Below are 22,530 nucleotides of genomic sequence, written 5' to 3' on the forward strand. Positions count from 1 at the left end.
TGCTTTATTTCGTTCATCTTCTTCTGTTACCACATTATCACTTGCTGTGTCATTCTGTTTGACCTCTTCTGTTATCTTATTATTAGTTGTGTTGTTAATTTGTTCATGATTTTCTTTTATATTGTTATTAGTTGTGGTTTCATTTCCTTTGCCAACTTCTATTACTTTATGATGAAGTGTGGTATCATTCTTTTATCATCTTCTGTTAATTCAATGTTATGGATTGTGTGATTGTGTTCACTGTTGTTTGTTACATCATTATTTGTTGTATTGTTGCTGTGTTCATCTTTATTTATTTGGTCATTATCTTGTGAAAGTTGATTGTGTTCATTGCCATCTCTTGGTTTATTATTATATGTGGTTTTGTCGTGTTCACTTTTTGTTGTTACCTCATTAATATATGTATTTCTATTCTTTTGATCTTCTGTTAGTTCATCATCACTCGATACTATATTGTATTCATCATCTTCTGTTAGTTCATCATCATTTGATGCTGTACTCTTATTATCACTTTCTGATACTTTGCTATCACTTGTTGTTCCATCATCTTGTGTTACACCATTGTCATGTATGGTTTTATTTTGTTTATTATATTCTGTTACCTCATTATTGTATATGGTTTCTTTCTGTCTGATATTTTTAACAGACAATAAGTAAGATTTATCCAAATCATTTTCTTTGTAATTTTTAAAATTAGAAGTGTTAGTAATTAGGTTGACAGAGAAGTTCTGGTTTTCTATATTGTTATACATGGATTCATTATTTTCAAGATATAATGAAAGACATTTGTCAGTGTCTTCTACTGGACTGTTCCCAACATTTGAACTGTTACTTTGTTCTTTAACAGTAAACCACTTCTTTTCTGTCATTATATTATTATATGTAAGTTCATTGTTGTTGTCAGGTCCACCAATCTGAACCTCTACAGAGCAATTTTTGCCCTGAATGCACATTTCTTCTTCAAAAGAAGTAACATATTTTCTGGCTTGTAGAGAGAATATTTGTTCTGTATCCAAAGTAACACTTTTATTGTCAGCATTTGCTAATGAACCTTGGCTTCCATAAGCACTTCTTAACTCGTAGTCTAAAGTTGGTAACTCACCATCTTCAAGTTCACCTGGGCTAAAACATCTCTCATCTTCAGATTCTTCAATAATTGTATCCATTACATCAATGATTGGAAGATCGTACACATAAGTATCCAATGAATCTCCTGGAGGCAGCTGTAAGTCTATTTGTTTGGGACTGATGACTCTCTGATTGTTTTCATCATCAAAATCAATGTTTTCAGATATCATTAAAGAAACATTACTATGATTATAATCGGAAAGTTGTGGAGTTTCTTCACAGTCTAAACATTCACTATTAATGCTTCCATTTTCTGGGAGGACTTCCGTAACAAACATAGGATTTCTAATTCCTTGTAGTTTTTCTGTAAAGAAGGGCCTCCATATAGAATATCATCATCATCATCACTAATGTCTGGATCAAACTCCAATTTCCACAACTCATGTTCGATTTCTTCTACAGGAGTTTTGCTAGAAGTTAAATGTGATATCTCTTTCACAGAGTGGGTACACGACACTAAGTCTCTGATACATGACACGGAATCTCTGATAATGAAGTGTCCAAAATCATCCTTGGGAGAAAGCTCCTCTTCTTCATCTTTTTCACATGGCCTTGAATGTTTAAGTTTTTCTCTTTCATCTTTTACACTCTGAGATTCAACGTTTTCATCTACCTCTAGTAAGTTATCTTCTGTACATTTGCAATCTGTATTTTCATTTCTAGCTTCAAGTGTGTCCTTTGTTTTCCCAACATCTTCTGAGCCGTTTATATAACTGTTATTTGAAACTTCTGAGTTTCCAGTTCTGGTAAAGACTTTGAAAGACCTAAAATGTGATGTCGGTACAGGGTCAGTTGTTAACTCAGGTAATCCCTCAAGTGAGTGAGAAGGTTCAATGTCCTGAAGCAAATTTGTTTCAAAACTAGGCCTGTGTCCACCTCGAGATATCAGTTCTTGAAGTGAATTGTGGTGGGTTTCTCTGTCACAAGATATGTTCCAAGAAGATTTAGTTTTACTTTCACTGGTGTCTTCTGTTTCCCACTTCTCATCAAGAAACATGAGATTAAACGGCTCTTCACTGATTGTCTGGAAATTAGGATGATGGTTGTTTGAAGAAGCTCCTGATCCATCCAAAGAATACCTACCTAGTTTATCACAGCTTTCACTTTCTAAACCCATTTTGATGATTTCCTGTAAGTTTCCCTCTCCTTGTACACAGTTTACATCAGTTCTTTCTTCAGAAGTTTTCAAGCTAGTTGCTTCATTAAGTTCTGATAATGGTAGAAAGAAAAAACAACAAAATAATTAATATATGAACATTTTTGGCTGATAGTTTGAGGTTAAGTGTGGTTGTTTGCATTGCAGCTTTGATGTTTGAAAATAAACCTGTGTGGTGCAAGAACAATACCATAGAAGCTAATGATCAGTCAGAATCTGAACATGTTCAATTATAGTCAAAGAATGTGACCATATTGTTACATCAAGAAGTACACAACATGAAGTAACAGGGAGTACATGCTTTCTTTTTACTTTGTATCACAACAAAAACTAGAAATGTCCTCAAAGTTCTGGCAAAATATCTGTGTAATTATAATAGAAGAGAGCATGTATGGCCAGTGAGAAGCATCAAACCTGTAGCCAGAATATGGCACTGCAGAAAAGAATGAATGTATATTCAAGGATGAGGTCACTGGTTGCAGATAATATAATGTATATACCATATTTGTGTTATGAATAAATGAGATGTGATGAAGAAATTTTCAAGAGAAAAGCATCCCACTTTTTCAATGTTGTAAAGCAGATAAAGAACAATCGTGACTAGTAGATAACTTGAACTTTTATCAAGATCATTCACTGCTAAATGAGATGAGAGACAGAACTCAAGAAAAAAACAAACTACCTGTATCAAGATCATTTAGCGGTAAATGTAAGGCTAGATCAATCTGAGGAAAGAAAGACACATATCAAGGTCATATAGTGTGTAATGTAGTGCATCCACATCCTCAAAGTATTATAATTTCTGGGCCTCACTCAGCCAAAGAAGAAAGCAAGACTGTGCAAATGGGGATATTAAACAGAATATGAAAGTAAAGAATCATAAGTGTAGCTTACTGATGATGGATAATATCTAGTTTATTATTATATAACATAATTATCACACTACTCATGGTACATACGACAGTGGAACAAGGTAAGGTCAATGGCACTGATAGAGCAAAGGTGATTTTAGGTACAGAGGAGCATGTCAACTATATGTTATACAGACTGGACACAATGAGATTCATTTGATGGAACATGTTTGTAGATTAACAAAGAGTACTAAACTTACTATTAAGGTTTTGATGTAAGTGATTATATGTGTGTTTCAGTCAGTTTTATTACGTTAGATCTGCTTGTACTTTTTTAACAAATTAATTCAAGTTTGGTAAAGAACACAGACATATTCTAGTGAAACTTCTAAAGATTCTTGATTATACATAGTATTTAATGCGTTCACAGTTAACTGATTTAACAGAACATAAAACTAACATAAAAATGTTTGCACTATACATCAAAGCACTGACCTACAAATGTAGAAATATCCAAGATCCTGGTTAGGTTCTGTAACTTACCATCACTCAGTGAAACATTCAAAGGCTGAAATTGAAGAGACAGATCTTCATCGTCCTCTTCTGGATTTTGTACATCAATCACGTCTTCAGGAATTTCCTCATTACCCATTTCTGCTATCTGAGATTCTGTTTCAAACATTTCAATGATATAATTTACTTAGAAGATCCTTCAGACCATTTCACCACAGTAGAAACTTAAACTTATGCTCTTCCTTGTTAAATGTGTGTAGTCTTTAGCATTAAAAACCCATTGCAAGCACTGTGGGTTATGTAGATGTAAGGAATACATATGACTTTTTCATAAATCAATATTAAACAAATCCCTGTCAAAATGTCAAGTTTCAAAGTTATAATTTTCCTAATTTCTCATTCAGTGCTGCCCTCTATATAAATAACTTCTCACCTCTGGCCTTGATACTTTGAAGCACCCCCACATACTTAGCTATGTTACAGCTCCAGTGTGGTATGCAAATAAGCACAGGAGTGTGGCATACCCTCCTAACACAGGTGGTTCCCTCTATACTATAAACTCCAATCTTCATTGTGAGATTAGGCAATAAAAAAAGATGCACGAAACATGGGGTAAGAGAGTGTAAGTGGACGTATCTATTGGACATACCATTCAGACATACCTCAGTGTAAGTGGACGTATCTATTGAACGTACCTTTCCGACATACCTCAGTGTAAGTGGACGTATCTATTGGACGTACCTCTCAGACATACCTCTTGATTGTAGGAAACTTATAACTTTCAATATGATTCCTTGCTTCCTTTCATGAAATAGATAAAATTCCACATTAAAGGAACGAGTGAAAAATTAACTAAGATAATCAGTGGTGTGAAAGTGTCAGAAGAAAGCACATGTAGTGGGACAGCTCTGTAAAAGAACACACCCACAGGAGACTGCACATCTGTATACTTTTAGCCCATTTTGAAGATATGTGTCACTAAATTGGCCAGAAAATGAGCACATCTAATACTCAGTTGAACATACCAAACCAAGCAGCATCAGGTGTTTGTCTTCCAGTTTGCAGTAGGAAGAAAGTTACACCTCAAGCTAAAGAAGCAGAAGGAAAACAACTTCTGTTTCAACCACCAAAACAGGGCACATGTGTACAGACCCAAAACACAACACCCTGCAACACATCATCTGTACAATGGTAAGAAAGGAAATGCAATGGGTGATTCACTTGATTCCATTAGGAAATTATTGTCTAGCCCAGAGTAAAATAAGGGCTTCCTATCACATGTGTGAAAACTTATGATGGCTAGACTAGACCTGATCAAACACCAGAACACTTGGGAATTGACATCCAGTAGGTGGTAGTCTGAGGAGTGAACTCTATTTATGTGATGGATCAACTTCAGGCAGTGTAATGTATCTGTGTTCCAGTCCATGGAAGGAAGAAGGTTCATACCATCTGCAACAACAGAATACCACTGGTCTATTACCAACTGAATAGGACTGAGCATATTCAGAAGGTTGTTTCCATGGTCCACCACCCCAGCAACTAAAAGCTGGTAAATGGCAAGGGCTCCAATACTCCACTTGATGAGAGAGGAATAACATGATGGTGAATCTGGAAGAACACAATATTGGAGAAGGTGTAATGAATGATTGTGAAACCCCATTTTTAAAAGTAGGTGAGTTTTGATTTAATCATCCAGGACTGCTATCTGACACTGCTTTACTCATGAGTTGGTACTGTTTTGGATGGGCATATTTATGGTGCAAAATAACCACAAGGAGACCACTAGCAGCTCTAGGAAACACCCTATCTCAACATTGGGTGTTACAGAACATAAAGGCCATACAGTTCAAATGTATGCATTAGTATATGTGGAAAGGCACTGCTTGGCAAAGAGCAAGGTCTAATACACAATATGTTCCCTGGTAATGAAAATAGTGAAATAGAAAAATTATTTTTGTGAATAGGTTTAAAATTCTAAACTTAGAGTTTGAGATCAATTTTGGGTCAGTTGAGACATTTCTTAGTTTAAGTTATGAAAGTTACTTTTTAAGAATTGTTTTATGTATTTGATTAACCTGCACAAGAGAGTCTAGGTTTAAGCTATACATATGTAACATCAAACGTAAGTCAAACATGTAAAGCTAAACAGTGTTATTCAACAAGATTGTATCCAGAACTTCTATCACAGTATCTAAACCTAATGCATTTCTTAACAGAGAAAGAATTATAGCAAACAGCTTCAAAAAAAATGTTATCACCTTCAGAAATTCCAGACAGTATGCAAACATGCTTTTCAAAATTGTTGTCATCATGTGGTAGAACAGTCTTCATAGATTGAATCAGGTGGCTGTTTGAAACCTCTTCTACAGAGTTCTAATACAAGAAAGAATAAATAAAACTACTACATGTACAACTGTGGTTATGTGCCATAACTAACTACTACATGTATAATTGTGGTTATGTGCCATAACTAACTACTACATGTACAACTGTGGTTATGTGCCATAACTAACTAATACATGCATAATTGTGGTTATGTGCCATAACTAACTACTACATGTACAACTGTGGTTATGTGCCATAACTAACTACTACATGTACAACTGTGGTTATGTGCCATAACTAACTATTACATGTACAACTGTGGTTATATGCCATAACTAACTACTACATGTATAATTGTGGTTATGTGCTATAACTAACTACTACATGTACAACTCTGGATAATTATGTGCCATAACTAACAACTACATGTATAATTGTAGTTATGTGCCATAACTAACTACTACATGTATAATTGTGGTTATGTGCTATAACTAACTACTACATGTACAACTGTGGTTATGTGCTATAACTAACTACTACATGTACAACTGTGGTTATGTGCCATAACTAACTACTACATGTATAATTGTGGTTATGTGCTATAACTAACTACTACATGTACAATTGTGGTTATGTGCTATAACTAACTATTACATGTACAACTGTGGTTATGTGCCATAACTAACTACTACATGTACAACTGTGGTTATGTGCTATAACTAACTATTACATGTACAATTGTGGTTATGTGCTATAACTAACTATTACATGTACAACTGTGGTTATGTGCTATAACTAACTACTACATGTATAACTGTGGTTATGTGCTATAACTAACTACTACATGTATAATTGTGGTTATGTGTCATAACTAACTACTACATGTACAACTCTGGATAATTATGTGCCATAACTAACAACTACATGTATAATTGTAGTTATGTGCCATAACTAACTACTACATGTATAATTGTGGTTATGTGCTATAACTAACTACTACATGTACAACTGTGGTTATGTGCTATAACTAACTACTGCATGTATAATTGTGGTTATGTGTCATAACTAACTAATACATGTACAACTGTGGTTATGTGCCATAACTAATTACTACAACTGTGGTTATGTGCCATAACTAACTATTACATGTACAACTGTGGTTATATGCCATAACTAACTACTACATGTATAATTGTGGTTATGTGCCATAACTAACTACTACATGTATAATTGTGGTTATGTGCCATAACTAATTACTACATGTATAATTGTGGTTATGTGCCATAACTAACTACTACATCTATAATTGTAGTTATGTGCTATAACTAACTACTACATGTACAACTGTGGTTATGTGCTATAACTAACTACTACATGTACAACTGTGGTTATGTGCTATAACTAACTACTACACGTATAATTGTGGTTATGTGTCATAACTAACTAATACATGTACAACTGTGGTTATGTGCCATAACTAATTACTACAACTGTGGTTATGTGCCATAACTAACTATTACATGTACAACTGTGGTTATATGCCATAACTAACTACTACATGTATAATTGTGGTTATGTGCTATAACTAATTACTACATGCACAACTGTGGTTATGTGCTATAACTAACTATTACATGTACAACTGTGGTTATGTGCTATAACTAACTACTACATGCACAACTGTGGTTATGTGCTATAACTAACAACTACATGTACAACTGTGGTTATGTGCCATAACTAACTACTACATGTATAATTGTGGTTATGTGCTATAACTAACTACTACATGTACAACTGTGGTTATGTGCCATAACTAACTACTACATGTATAATTGTGGTTATGTGCTATAACTAACTACTACATGTACAACTGTGGTTATGTGCTATAACTAACTATTACATGTACAACTGTGGTTATGTGTTATAACTAACTACTACATGTACAACTGTGGTTATGTGCCATAACTAACTACTACATGTACAACTGTGGTTATGTGCCATAACTAACTACTACATGTACAACTGTGGTTATGTGCTATAACTAACTATTACATGTACAATTGTGGTTATGTGCTATAACTAACTATTACATGTACAACTGTGGTTATGTGCTATAACTAACTACTACATGTACAACTGTGGTTATGTGCTATAACTAACTACTACATGTATAATTGTAGTTATGTGCCATAACTAACTACTACATGTACAACTGTGGTTATGTGCTATAACTAACTACTACATGTACAACTGTGGTTATGTGCTATAACTAACTACTACATGTATAATAGTAGTTATGTGCCATAACTAACTACTACATGTACAACTGTGGATAATTATGTGCCATAACTAACTACTACATGTACAACTGTGGTTATGTGCTATAACTAACTATTACATGTACAATTGTGGTTATGTGCTATAACTAACTATTACATGTACAACTGTGGTTATGTGCTATAACTAACTACTACATGTACAACTGTGGTTATGTGCTATAACTAACTACTACATGTATAATTGTAGTTATGTGCCATAACTAACCACTACATGTACAACTGTGGATAATTATGTGCCATAACTAACTATTACATGTACAATTGTGGTTATGTGCTATAACTAACTGTTACATGTACAACTGTGGTTATGTGCTATAACTACCTATTACATGTACAACTGTGGTTATGTGCTATAACTACCTACTACATGTACAACTGTGGTTATGTGCTATAACTAACTATTACATGTACAACTGTGGTTATGTGCTATAACTAACTACTACATGTACAACTGTGGTTATGTGCTATAACTAACTATTACATGTACAACTGTGGTTATGTGCTATAACTAACTACTACATGTATAATTGTGGTTATGTGCTATAACTAACTATTACATGTACAATTGTGGTTATGTGCTATAACTAACTATTACATGTACAACTGTGGTTATGTGCTATAACTAACTACTACATGTATAATTGTAGTTATGTGCCATAACTAACTATTACATGTACAATTGTGGTTATGTGCTATAACTAACTATTACATGTACAACTGTGGTTATGTGCTATAACTAACTACTACATGTACAACTGTGGTTATGTGCTATAACTAACTACTACATGTATAATTGTAGTTATGTGCCATAACTAACTACTACATGTACAACTGTGGATAATTATGTGCCATAACTAACTATTACATGTACAATTGTGGTTATGTGCTATAACTAACTATTACATGTACAACTGTGGTTATGTGCTATAACTACCTACTACATGTACAACTGTGGTTATGTGCTATAACTACCTACTACATGTACAACTGTGGTTATGTGCCATAACTAACTACTACATGTACAACTGTGGTTATGTGCTATAACTAACTATTACATGTACAATTGTGGTTATGTGCTATAACTAACTATTACATGTACAACTCTGGTTATGTGCTATAACTAACTATTACATGTACAACTGTGGTTATGTGCTATAACTAACTACTACATATATAATTGTGGTTATGTGCCATAACTAACTACTACATGTAAAACTGTGGTTATGTGCCATAACTAACTACTACATGTATAATTGTGGTTATGTGCCATAGCTAACTACTACATGTACAACTGTGGTTATGTGCCATAACTAACTAATACATGTACAACTGTTGCTACAGCTTGTAAGTATGAAATATTTTGTTGTGAGATCTTTTTACTGTACCTAATGATAACTATTTGATATATAGTGGATAAAAACATATAGTCTTTAACCCTTGCCTAATGAAATCAGTGTCTAAGCAGTGTCTCATAAATTCCTTACTATGTGAAAAAAAGCCTAAATGTCAACATTTTCTTACACTGAAAATGTATTTGTGATAAATACTTACATCCTGTCCTATAATAGTTTTGACTTGTGGTGCCCTCTATATAAACAATTTTCACTCACTATTAGCCTTGATTATCTCACCTATGATAACATAATTTCTCATGTGCTATAACATGCAAATGAACATGTGACAACTCTCCACCACATGAACGTTACATATTCTCCTAATACTGCTGACTTGTACAGCACTACTGTTAATTTGAGATTAGGAACAAAAGATGTACTGGAAGTGAGAAGGGGGTAAGTAGGACATGGGTCCTAACTGCCTTCATCTCAATAACCAGAAAGCTGAAGGAAAAATATTACTTTTCTTCTGACAATACACGCAGGGCACAACAAACATTGGCCCTCTGGCATTTGGGCAATGGTAGGAAGGGGGCATGCAAATGTAAAGGGTAGCACTGTGAATTCATTATCTGTTTCACAGTCGAAGGAGGGTCACTATTAACTTCTGAGGACTTATTTTGGCTGGTTTTGTGCCAGTATAATAGTACACGGAAACTTACATCCAGGCAGAACCAGTTAAGGGGTGAACTGCATGTAGTGGACTAATCCACCCCCAAACCAAGCAGAATCATTAATTTTTTTCCCATCCATGGTAGGATGAGAGTACTTACCATGTATACCACCACCCTACTCTCAACTGAATGGAATTGGTCATATTCAGGAGGAAACCATAATGGTCTGCCACATCAGTGGCTAGGAAATGGAGAGGCAAGGACTCCCGTACTCCACTGGAAAAGGGTGGACAATGCAGTAGAGAGTCTGGAGCAATGCATAAGACAGTGCAATAGGTGACCAAAAAATTCGCATTTTGAAAAGAAGGCTGGTCCTAATTGAATTTACCATGACCAGAGACTATGGCAGAAATCCTGGCACTACTCATGACAGTCCAGTCTAGTGCAGATTGTATTTATGAAGCAAGATATCATGAGACAACCTCTAGTGGTGAAACACCCCATTTCTTCAGTAAGCATTATACAGCTGGATGGTCATATGGTGTAAATATACATTTAAGTATATTTCAACAGGCACTACTCAGTGCAGAGTGGGACTCAGGAAGGGAGGAAGAACCACTGAAAAGGGAAGATATAAAAGGAAGAACTTACTCTTTCAGAGTCAAAATGTTGTGTGAAGAATGATGATGAGTGGCAAAGGAAGTGATAGCCTGATAAGGAGAAGAGGACCAAGTGGTGCAGGTAGAGAGATATAAATATGTGAGTTATGGTCTGCACACCAGCCTGCACAAACTTTTCTAAAGGAAAAACATGAGATGACATATTTGGTTGGAGAAGACTTGGAAAATGCAATGACAGTCCTTAGATAGGGATGCATAAGCAAGATGAATAAGCTGGCACACATAGGGTAATAGGATAAAGATCACAAGTAGAGGAAGTATTTCATTGTATAAAATATTGGAATTGGATCCATGAAACAAAGCAGTGTAGTGACAAAATATAGAGCAGGTACAAGACAAAGAAAACTTTCAGAACAGGAATAAAAATGAGAGATGAGTAGGAGAGAAATAGGAGTGAAGATGATATCTCCTTCAAACACCACTGAAATCTTGGGGAAAGCTTCAATCTGGATAAAGGAGGGTTGTACAATGAGCAAATGGTTCAATGGGAGGAAGGTTAAGAGTGCAAAGGACCACACTGAGATTCCAATATGGTAGGGGAATCAAATGGACAAATCAGATGAAGGTAGCAAAACAGGGGAGAAAACAATACAATGAAAGGTATTACTCACAATCTGGGAAACTGATAAAACACTGCCAAAGGTAGGATACACTAGGTCAGTAAGGTGTGCCATGGCACAAAGACCAATTCCAGAAAGTGCACTATTTCATTTGGTAAAAGTTAAAGAAGACAGGCACACTGAGTAAGAAAGAAAAAAATAATTACTCACTTTAGAGTCTGTACCATCTCGCAAGGAACAAGACAAAATCCATGCATGAAGCTGGAGTATGGTGATGACAGACTGAGGTTGACAGAATTGAGATAGTCGTAGAAGGTTCAAGAATAGAAATCATGGATGAAAAATGCCAGAATGGGATTCAACATACAGTGGCTTGGTTGAGAGAGAGAACACAGGGAAGAAGAGGGACAGGAGAATAAGCAAAAAAGTAAATATTGGTCTGATTCTGAGAGAAGGATAGGATGTGAGTATCAAACAAGGAGCATAACTATCAAAATACTTAAGGAGACATGAGCCATTCTTCAGGTATAATTATGTCAGGAATAGATATATAATTTGCTCATGATTCAGAACACCCTGAATGTGACAAGCAAAGATACAGACTTGCTGAGACAGGGCCCAGAAATGGAGACCAATGTTTGAAAGCAAAGTGAAGAGGAATGGACGCCCTCTTGTCAACTGATGTGAGATACAACTGTCAAATTGTCATGACCAAATGGCCTTGTACTAAAAGTAGGAAGTTATCCACAGCTCAACAAACTGCAAAAAGCTTCAAAAGGCTGATATAGAGAAAAGATTTGACCAGTGTTTATGTACCAGAGATCTCCTAAAAATTCAGATATGCTTTCTTCCCCCCATGTAAGAGAAACATTTGTAAAATGATGCCAACTGAGACATGAAGGAGAAAGAAGAATACCAGCCAAGGTGTTGTCTTTGTCAATCCATTAGACAAAACGACCTTGTAAGGTGGAAAGTGCTAGAGTGCAAGGGATCTTGAATCAGATTCCATTGATCATGCAAATCTCACTGAGGATATGTACATGACTCCAGGCCATGAAGGTTTCGATGAAAGCCCAAGTCCCCAAAAGAGATAGAACCTCATGTAAAGAAAAAAAAACAGAAGTTGGTTTTGGAAATCAAAACATCCATTACCCTCAAATGAAGAGAAGATGATGAGATAAATGTTGCAAAACACCCCCAAAATGTATAAGATACTGTTTGGGAGGGAGATAGGACTTTTTCAGCTTGACAAGCCATCCCACATAAGCAGCCTCCCATAGGAGGAAACGGATATGATTGTGAGAGACTTGTTAAAATTGTGCTAAAATGAGCCAGTCGTCTATATACTTATGGAATCAGAAAGTGTGAAGGTTGCAGAAAAAGGTTCTGACCACATAATAGAAAAAGTACGGTACTAACGCTAAAGCTAGTGTCAAGATGCAGAACTGAAATACTTGACCCTTGTTATCAAACTGAATGTAACATCTGGATGCTAGAGTGATGGGGATATGGAGGTAAGCATCTGAGATGTCGAACTTTGTCATCCAAAAACCTGTAGTGAACGTGCAAGAAAGGTAACGGAAAGATTCTACGATGAATCACAGGAAGGCAGTGAATTGGTTGAGGTTGGAGAGATCAATGATGGGGCATCAATTCCACATCTAAAGCAGAGATTCCAAGGTATGATAATCTAAAAATATAAATTCTGACCAATGATACGATTCAGAAAAATGTAGTGGTCAAGGCATGCCAAACACAAGCGAGCATATAGGGGGAAATCAAATAATTTGATGATGGTGCATAATGAAGGAGGGATAATAAAAAACAGGGTTAAGCACAAATAGGTGACACACCAAAAGGACGAGGGAAATCTAGAGACAAGAAGGCACAGCAAAGGCTATTCAAATCCTCTTCATCAAGACCAGATATAGAACTGGCCATGGTTCCTGAGATGTAGCAGGCACTTATTCCACAAATACTAAGTAAGCCACAAATATATGACAACAAACTCAGAGATGTCACAGCCCCTTAGAACTAACCAAAAGTGCACACAAGAACTGTAAGTAGAGAACACAAATTGCATATATCTGTAAAATGGAATGCCAAGTCAAGAAAAGATGACAATGCTCAACAAGTGAAGTCAGCTGCATTAGAAGGGTATATTGAGCTCCTTCTTGTAGAGAGTTGTCACAAGTTCACTGGTATGTTATACCACAGATACACCATGGAACGTTATGTGAAAGTAGATGGGATGATCAAGGCTAGTGTCAAGCAAAAGTTTTACATACAGAGGGCAGCACAAGTTGAGAAAAGTTATTCTGTGAGAGGAAACGTCTTTGGAAGTATCATTTTAATAAAACAAGAAATAACTTTTATAATCTTATTTAATGTATGCAGACTGGATGAAAATACTAACTAATAATATATCATTAGAAGAAATAAATGGTAAATTAGTAAACTACCAAGTTGTACCAATATAAAATGTTTTCAAATTCAGTGCATCCTCACAAGTAATCATGTTCTATTGCTTCTTTAATAAACCTGCAGATTTGTTGTCTTGTAAAATTAAGAACACAACTACAGATTCAACTTAAAATTGACATACATTTTGTGGACATCATTACCTCAAAATTTGCTAAATGCTATTAATCTATAACATCTGGCCACAAACTTAACTTGCTAAATGATAGTTTTTAAATGCTTATTTATTTTCTTCTTATTCAATGCACCAACTGGAATACATATGCCATATATATCTTTGTGTGTGGGAAACATTGTTCTTCAGGTTAATTCCTGGCTAAACAAATGTTAATTGTTAGAACTATTTAACTTACCACAGTTTGCACTGATGTATTCTTCTGAATTTTGAAGGAGAAGTTGTTTTCTGGACCAGTTCCTTCTTTGGAATCTTGGTAATTAAAATTTTTGGGTGATGCATCTCTATCTTTAAATTCTTGTAAAACACCAGTTTCCCATGAGATATCACTTCTTTCGGGTTCTTGGGGGTGATTGTGTCTTTGAGAATAAACAGATTTCTTGAAGACATTGTGTTCAGAGTAGCTGCTGTCAGAAACCCACAGTGTGGCACCCTGACTTGGTTTTTCTGGAACAGAGTGCACATTTGATGATGACCCTAAACCTTTTAGACATTCAAATGAGCCAGATGTTGAACTACATGAAGATCCAATATCTGCAGAATCTTCAGTGTCACTGTCGAAATCTGGCGTGTATGTCTGTCGACTAATGTCTTCAGTTCTCTGATTAACACAGCTTGATGTTTCTAGCAAACTTCCTTCCTTTTCAGCTACCATTGAGATGTTAGATGTAAATGTTAAGTCTCTTCTATCATTCTGATCTGCAGATAGAGAGTAAAGAAAATTGGGTATTTTGACATGGTTTTCTTTATCTTCATATGGTAATAGAGGTTGAATGGAATTGTCTTGCTTCAAAAGACTTCTATTCTTTTGCTTATCTGATCTAATAGAGCTCAAAGATTCATGCATCTTAACATCATCCTGACTGATCCAAGATACATATGGTACATTACTTGTTTTATCTTCACTTGTTTCAGTACTTTTGTTTTTCTCATTTTCAGGAGACACATTCTCTTTCAACAGAATATTTATGTCAGTACTGAATTGGTTAATGTATTCAACATTGGAACACAAGGAACTTGAAAATTCACCATTTTCTCTTGACCTTCCTATCTGTAGAGATTCAGCTGCAGGCTCCCAATGTTCATCTAGAGTACACAGTAGTTCTACTTTACTGTCTTGGTTGCCCTTATTGTTAAAAGCAGCATGCAGTGCAGTTCTGTTTTCAGTCTTAGAAACAAATTCTTTTTCACCCAAATGTTTGAGCACATTACTGACATGATCTCCAGGAAAGTAACTAGGTTCAACTTCTCTGCTGTCTGATAAAACATCAGACACTGAATGAGGGTCAGTGTCTGATAAAACATCAGACACAGAATGAGGCTCGGTGTCTGATAAAACTTCACCACTAAAATCCAAATCTGTGCTTTCAGAATTACTCTGAACAGATGAAATTTCATCTCTGCTGCTTGATGGGGACTGTCCTTCTATTCCAAGAACTGGTTCTTCTACTACAGCATCAGACAGTTGATCAGATCTCCCAACTGTTCTATCTTCAATTTCTGGAATTACAGGAGTTTTTAAAAATTCAGAATTTTTTGCAGGAGCTGTTGATTCAACAAGAATCGCCTCATTTGTTATTGTATCAATAATTAAAACATCTTCATCCTCTAAAACCTCTATTTTGGATGCTGAATTTAAAAAAACTTGTTTTTCCCCGGTTTCGAGATCTTCCATAGTAACACTGCCTTCATCGTCATCACCCAAAGAATAACCACCATCGTGATCTTCATTACAGTTTATGTCTTGAGTATCAGATGGAAAATACACAGCTAATCCTTCTTCACCAGTTCCTCTTTCAACATTGACAACAAGATGTAAGGAATGTTTTAACCTTTCTTGCTGCAACATGTCTATACTATTCTCAAGAAAATGGTTATAAAAATCATTTTCAAAAGTTATAAGTTTGTAGTCTTGGCTCTCTATATCTTCATCTTTCTTTAAGACTTTATCCTCAGTTAAAGTGTTAACGTCTAATTTTTCATTACCAGAGTCAGGTTTAGGTTTGTAGTCTTGGCTGTCTATATCTTCATCTTTCTTTAAGACTTTATTCTCAGTTAAAGTGTTAACGTCTAATTTTTCATTACCAGAGTGAGGTTTAGGTTTGTAGTCTTGGCTCTCTATATCTTCATCTTTCTCTAAGACTTTATCCTCAGTTAAAGTGTTAATATCTAATTTTTCATTACCAGAGTCAGGTTTAGGTTTGTAGTCTTGGCTCTCTATATCTTCATCTTTCTTTAAGACTTTATCCTCAGTTAAAGTGTTAACATTTAATTTTTCATTACCAGAGGCAGGTTTAGGCTTGTAGTCTTGGCTCTCTATATCTTCATCTTTCTTTAAGACTTTATCCTCAGTTAAAGTGTTAACGTCTAATTTTTCATTACCAGAGTCAGGTTTAGGTTTGTAGTCTTGGCTCTCTATATCTTCATCTTTCTTTAAGACTTTATCCTCAGTTAAAGTGTTAACGTCTAATTTTTCATTACCAGAGTCAGGTTTAGGTTTGTAGTCTTGGCTCTCTATATCTTCATCTTTCTTTAAGACTTTATCCTCAGTTAAAGTGTTAACATTTAATTTTTCATTACCAGAGTCAGGTTTAGGTTTGTAGTCTTGGCTGTCTATATCTTCATCTTTCTTTAAGACTTTATTCTCAGTTAAAGTGTTAACGTCTAATTTTTCATTACCAGAGTGAGGTTTAGGTTTGTAGTCTTGGCTCTCTATATCTTCATCTTTCTCTAAGACTTTATCCTCAGTTAAAGTGTTAATATCTAATTTTTCATTACCAGAGTCAGGTTTAGGTTTGTAGTCTTGGCTCTCTATATCTTCATCTTTCTTTAAGACTTTATCCTCAGTTAAAGTGTTAACATTTAATTTTTCATTAACAGAGTCAGGTTTAGGCTTGTAGTCTTGGCTCTCTATATCTTCATCTTTCTTTAAGACTTTATCCTCAGTTAAAGTGTTAACGTCTAATTTTTCATTACCAGAGTCAGGTTTAGGTTTGTAGTCTTGGCTCTCTATATCTTCATCTTTCTTTAAGACTTTATCCTCAGTTAAAGTGTTAACGTCTAATTTTTCATTACCAGAGTCAGGTTTAGGTTTGTAGTCTTGGCTCTCTATATCTTCATCTTTCTTTAAGACTTTATCCTCAGTTAAAGACTTTATCCTCAGTTTAAAGTGTTAACTTTATCCTCAGTTAAAGTGTTAACGTCTAATTTTTCATTACCAGAGTCAGGTTTAGGTTTGTAGTCTTGGCTCTCTATATCTTCATCTTTCTTTAAGACTTTATCCTCAGTTAAAGTGTTAACATTTAATTTTTCATTACCAGAGTCAGGTTTAGGCTTGTAGTCTTGGCTCTCTATATCTTCATCTTTCTTTAAGACTTTATCCTCAGTTAAAGTGTTAACAGAGTCTAATTCTCTCATTACTTTCAGAATCAATTAAAGTGTTTCTAATTTTTCATTACCAGAGTCAGGTTTAGGTTTGTAGTGTAGTTTTATCTTCATCTTTCTTTAAGACTTTATCCTCAGTTAGAGTGTTAACATTTAATTTTTCATTACCAGAGTCAGGTTTAGGTTTGTAGTCGTGGCTCTCTATATCTTCATCTTTCTTTAAGACTTTATCCTCAGTTAAAGTGTTAACATCTAATTCTTCATTACCAGAATCAGTTTTCTCCACAATGACAGGCACTTCTTTCTTCTCAACTTTAGGACCATAAATAGCTGGTGAGACCTTCAATACTGCAGAAGTAAGGTTACTCAAATCACACCTCCCTACTTCATCCAAGTTATTAGTTATGAGTCTTGGTGATCTTTGGTTCACATACTCACAACTTTTATTAAGTCTAGTTTCTTTAATAAGTTGTTTTGTTTCAGGTTCTATGAGTACTGAGTCACCTGTTACAGGCTGTAAATCTTCAACACTTGTCTTTGTTTTTTCTAGACTATAAGAATCTTTGACAAGTTTTGTAAGTGTGATGAAGCCATCATGGGAAGACAATAAATCTCTGCCATTCTTCATGACATCATTTGCTGGGATTGTAAGAAGTTGCCCTTCAATCTCAGCAACTGATGCAGCTAAATTTTCTTCAGAAATGTTTTGTTCTGAAGATAATTCCAGCTCAAACAGATTATCTTCTGATTTATTGAGAAACTGTACGTGACACATGTTGGTAATATCACGGTACACTGAAGAGTGGCCATTGTTCTTAACATCATTGTCTGTGGCCACATTCTCTGGTGAATCATCTGATGATAAAGTACAAGTAAGGTGAGGACTATTCTGACAAATTTTAAATTCCTCGTTGCTGACAAGTGTTTCATTCCCCTCTGCTTCCAAAGTAAAGCACTTACAAGGGGAAGTACTTTCCTCAGTTTGGGACCTAGTAAAATAATTAGGGAAGGAATTCTTGTTAGCTTGGGATACAATACACTCACTATGGGAATAATTACTAGAAGAACTGTTGACACAGAAAAAGTTCCGGTCATTTTCATATGGATTATGTATATTTTTAGATTCAATTTTATTAGAGCAAAAGTTAGTATTTTTACTGCCTTTTGAAATTTGGATCTGGAAACCTGAAAGATATTCATTTCTATTCAAACCAACATCATCTAGCACAGGATTAAATACAAGATTCTCAGTTCCAGCCATCGTGGTTTCTTGATTATCTATAGTTTTATCTTCTTTCAGTTGAGAAATAAATATCTCATTATGATCAACTATATCATCACATGTATAACATTGTGTATTTTCTTCATCAGTAGTCTGAATATCTTGATACACATTATTTGTGGCTGTCACGCCACAAACACTTCGATCACTTTGGTTCAAAGGATGAACTGATATGTTAGTAGCTTCAGTGGAAAACCCACTACTGATATCTATAAATACAGTATTATCACCAATAACCTCTGGTGGTTCATTACAACGTATTTCTTCTGCTTTACTTATATTGCCAGTTTTTGTATCGTAATAAGAACCTAAATTACAGTCATTTCCTTCTGGATACTCTCTTGAACCACTGATGGTCAATCTGGAATTCAGCACACAAAAAGAATTACTGTCATTATATATAAACTTTGAATTACAAAGTGAATCAAAGTGGGAGTTGACTTCAGTACCAGAGGAGGTCAGATCAGAGTCTTTGGGGATGAATGAAAACCTCTGGTCTTGATTAATTTTGGGTAAACAATCAAGGTTGCTAGTCTTTGCTACAGCAGAAGGTGAACATGCAACAGTACCACCAGCTGGGTCAGAAGGGCTGAGGGAGCTAGAGACAGAAGAGGTAAGAACAGGATATGTTAGAGTTTGAGAAGCACAACAACTATAAGAAGTACTTACTCCTGCTACTGACATTGGTTCTTCATCTGTGTTATCATTTCCAGAGAGAATATTTGTACTTTTTAAGGTAATTGATGAAGACCACTTTCTTTCCAATGTATCTTCATCTATTTCAGATGATGGATTTTCAGTAACTGATGTTTTCTTTTGAAGATTATTGATATCTCCAAGATGTTCATTTCTTGAAACTTGCTGATCACCTGCTATATGGATTAAACAAACAGCCTGTTCATTTAACTCACTAAAATTCTGATTAGACAGAGGATTTCCCCTCACTTGTGGAAAGGTAAGAGCTGTTGGTATCTGAGAATCATCTTGATGTCCTTCTTCCTTATAAAGAGCTGCCGGTATCTGAGAATCATCTTGATGACCTTCTTCTTCATAAAGAGATGCTTGTATCTGAGAATCATCTTGATGTCCTTCTTCCTTATAAAGAGATGATAGTATCTGAGAATCATCTTGATGTCCTTCTTCCTTATAAAGAGCTGATGGTATCTGGGAATCATCTTATAACAGCTGATGGTATCCGAGAATCATCTTGATGTCCTTCTTCCTTATAAAGAGCTGCTGGTATCTGAGAATCATCTTGATGTCCTTTTTCCTTATAAAGAGCTGATGGTATCTGAAAACCATCTTGATGTCTTTGTTCCTTATAAAGAGCTAATGGTATCTGAGAATCATCTTGATGTCCTTCTTCCTTATAAAGATCTGCTGATGGTATCTGTGAATCATCTTGATGTCCTTCTTCCTTATAAACAGCTGATGGTATCCGAGAATCATCTTGATGTCCTTCTTCCTTATAAAGAGCTGCTGGTATCTGAGAATCATCTTGATGTCCTTTTTCCTTATAAAGAGCTGATGGTATCTGAAAATCATCTTGATGTCTTTGTTCCTTATAAAGAGCTAATGGTATCTGAGAATCATCTTGATGTCCTTCTTCCTTATAAAGATCTGCTGGTATGTGTGAATCATCTTGATGTCCTTCTTCCTTATGAAGAGCTGCTGGTATCTGAGAATCATGTTGATGTCCTTCTTCTTCATAAAGAGATGCTGGTATCTGAGAATCATCTTGATGTCCTTCTTCTTCATAAAGAGCTGCTGGTATCTGAGAATCATCTTGATGTCCTTCTTCTTCATAAAGAGATGCTGGTATCTGAGAATCATCTTGATGTCCTTCTTCTTCATAAAGAGATGCTGGTATCGGAAAATCATCTTGATGTCCTTCTTCCTTATAAAGAGCTGCTGGTATCTGAGAATCATCTTGATGTCCTTCTTCCTTATAAAGAGCTGATGGTATCTGAGAATCACTTCCGTGTTCTATAATGTGTGATAAGATACAAATGTCACTAGATGATAAACAACTTGTAATGTCTAATTGTTGTGTTTCTTGATACACACAAGCTAAATTACTTTATCCTTGGCCTCTCTGGATTTTAACAAATATTTGTTTTCTTGAACGAACCAAAAAGGAAGACTGTCAGAATTACAACTGGTTTCAATTTCAATTACTGTATTTGAACATTCCAACAACAAATTGTTTACTTTAGTATGGTTGGTGTCTTTCTCAAAATTAAGACTACTAAGTGGTGATTCTTTATCTAGAAACTCTATGTTGACTGCCAACTTACCTAAAAATTCAGCAATTTCTTGTCGACTTCTGTCAGGAGATGTCCTCTTAGAAGTTTCAGCTGATGACGATGAGACTTCATTTGCAAGTATGGTGTCTAGGTCCTTAATTGCATCTGTGATCTGTTGGTCTGTAATACCTTGTTCTGAGCTTTTCTCAAGGGATTTCAAGTGCTTAGTCTTTACTGATGAATATTTTAAACCCTCTGAGCTCTCACAATGTTTTTCTTTCAATAAGCTCAGGTCTTCAAGACTTCCTTTCTGGTTCTGCAAGCTTGGAGAAATGTGGGTCTTTGGCTCAAATCCAACTTCATATGAAGTAGAAAAAGAACCCTGTGAAGAAGGTATTTCTTCTAGTGAATGATACACAGTAAAATCACTTTCAAACTGCCCATGTGTTTTAAAGTGTGATGTTGTGTTATCATAGTTAAAAATGGGTTGTAAGGTGTTCTGCTGATCTTCAAATGTCACTGATTCTGCTGGTATGTCTCTACTTTCATATAAATGTTTCAAAAGAACTGCCACTTTCTCAATCAGGGGTCGTTGGTAAAATGTCTCCCAGCAAGATTTCATTACTTCATATCTGAGACAAAAGTACATTTCTAAGCTTTAACTCTATCACATCTAAGAAAATAAAAAAGTTAACAACAGAGAACAACAGTGCCACAAATAGAATTTCTGAAGAATACTGTGCTACAGTAATTTAAAATATTTTAAACTTAGCAAAAATGAATCAATTTATTCAAAATACAGATTTTGATCTTTAACTTGAGAAAAAAAAACAAATTTAAAGAATTACCACACTAGAAGTAACATATTAATTCAAAAAGAAACAAAAATGTAAAAAGAGAGAAAAATGTTACAACAATAAATCATCATGGTTTAAGTTAAAATAAGGATAAGAAATGAACGATTTTTACAGTTAAAAACTTGTGGTTACAACTTTTTTACATATATCTAATTAAAAGGTTTGTTTAGTACTTATAAGTATGCTGAAGGAACAAAATTCAGTGACAGTTAACATGAAAGATAAAAATGACAGTGGTAAAACAGGGTAATAAAGAAACAGTTAGTGATAAAATAGACAGGAAATACATAATTACTTGTTCAAGTAAGAATGTAATAGCGGTACCAGGCAAAAAGAGACATGTAAAAGGTAAAACAGATGTTGTGGTAAGATAAGAAATAAATAGTGATTAAAGATAAGAACCAGACAGGTAATATTAAATGCATGAAATAGATACTTTGTGGTTAAATGAAAGATAAACAATTAACTGTTCAAGATAAGAGAGACAGCTAGTAGTAGTAAGGGTAAGATGGAGATTATGCACAACATCTGATAAGTACACC

At 35.0% G+C, this 22,530-nt stretch overlaps 2 protein-coding genes across 2 annotated transcripts in view; both read right to left on the reverse strand.

Moving 5' to 3' along the window:
* Nucleotides 1-1,351: 1,351 nt before the first annotated feature.
* Nucleotides 1,352-17,636, reverse strand: LOC143236556 (uncharacterized). The gene is made up of 5 exons (XM_076474859.1): nucleotides 17,421-17,636; nucleotides 14,398-17,370; nucleotides 5,910-6,024; nucleotides 3,679-3,804; nucleotides 1,352-2,337 (listed from the first exon to the last, which is right to left on the reverse strand). Exons 1-5 carry the CDS (start codon nucleotides 17,634-17,636, stop codon nucleotides 1,352-1,354), a joined length of 4,416 nt encoding a protein of 1,471 aa, XP_076330974.1.
* A 52-nt stretch (nucleotides 17,637-17,688) lies between these two features.
* Nucleotides 17,689-22,530, reverse strand: part of LOC143236557 (uncharacterized) — a 54,695-nt gene continuing 49,853 nt past the window's right edge. The window contains exons 11-13 of the mRNA XM_076474860.1: nucleotides 21,183-21,763; nucleotides 20,069-20,871; nucleotides 17,689-19,980 (exon numbers count right to left, since the gene is read on the reverse strand). Coding sequence (XP_076330975.1) covers nucleotides 17,689-19,980; nucleotides 20,069-20,871; nucleotides 21,183-21,763 — 3,676 coding nt within the window. The remainder of the gene's footprint in view (nucleotides 19,981-20,068; nucleotides 20,872-21,182; nucleotides 21,764-22,530) is intronic.

The sequence above is a fragment of the Tachypleus tridentatus genome, chromosome 13 (assembly GCF_004210375.1).
Source record: "Tachypleus tridentatus isolate NWPU-2018 chromosome 13, ASM421037v1, whole genome shotgun sequence".
NCBI classification, from domain to species: Eukaryota; Metazoa; Arthropoda; class Merostomata; order Xiphosura; family Limulidae; genus Tachypleus; species Tachypleus tridentatus.

What these genes read in the sequence shown, in the direction of transcription:
- LOC143236556 (XM_076474859.1), bottom strand. Translation starts at nt 17,636, where the DNA reads ATGAGAGAATTAGACTCTGTTAACACTTTAACTGAGGATAAAGTCTTA. An exon ending in CTGGTAATGAAAAATTAGAC is followed by an intron (nt 17,371 to 17,420) that starts GTTAACACTTTA and finishes CTGAGGATAAAG; the next exon opens with TCTTTAACTGAGGATAAAGT. An exon ending in GAATGTTTCACTGAGTGATG is followed by an intron (nt 2,338 to 3,678) that starts GTAAGTTACAGA and finishes TACCATTATCAG; the next exon opens with AACTTAATGAAGCAACTAGC.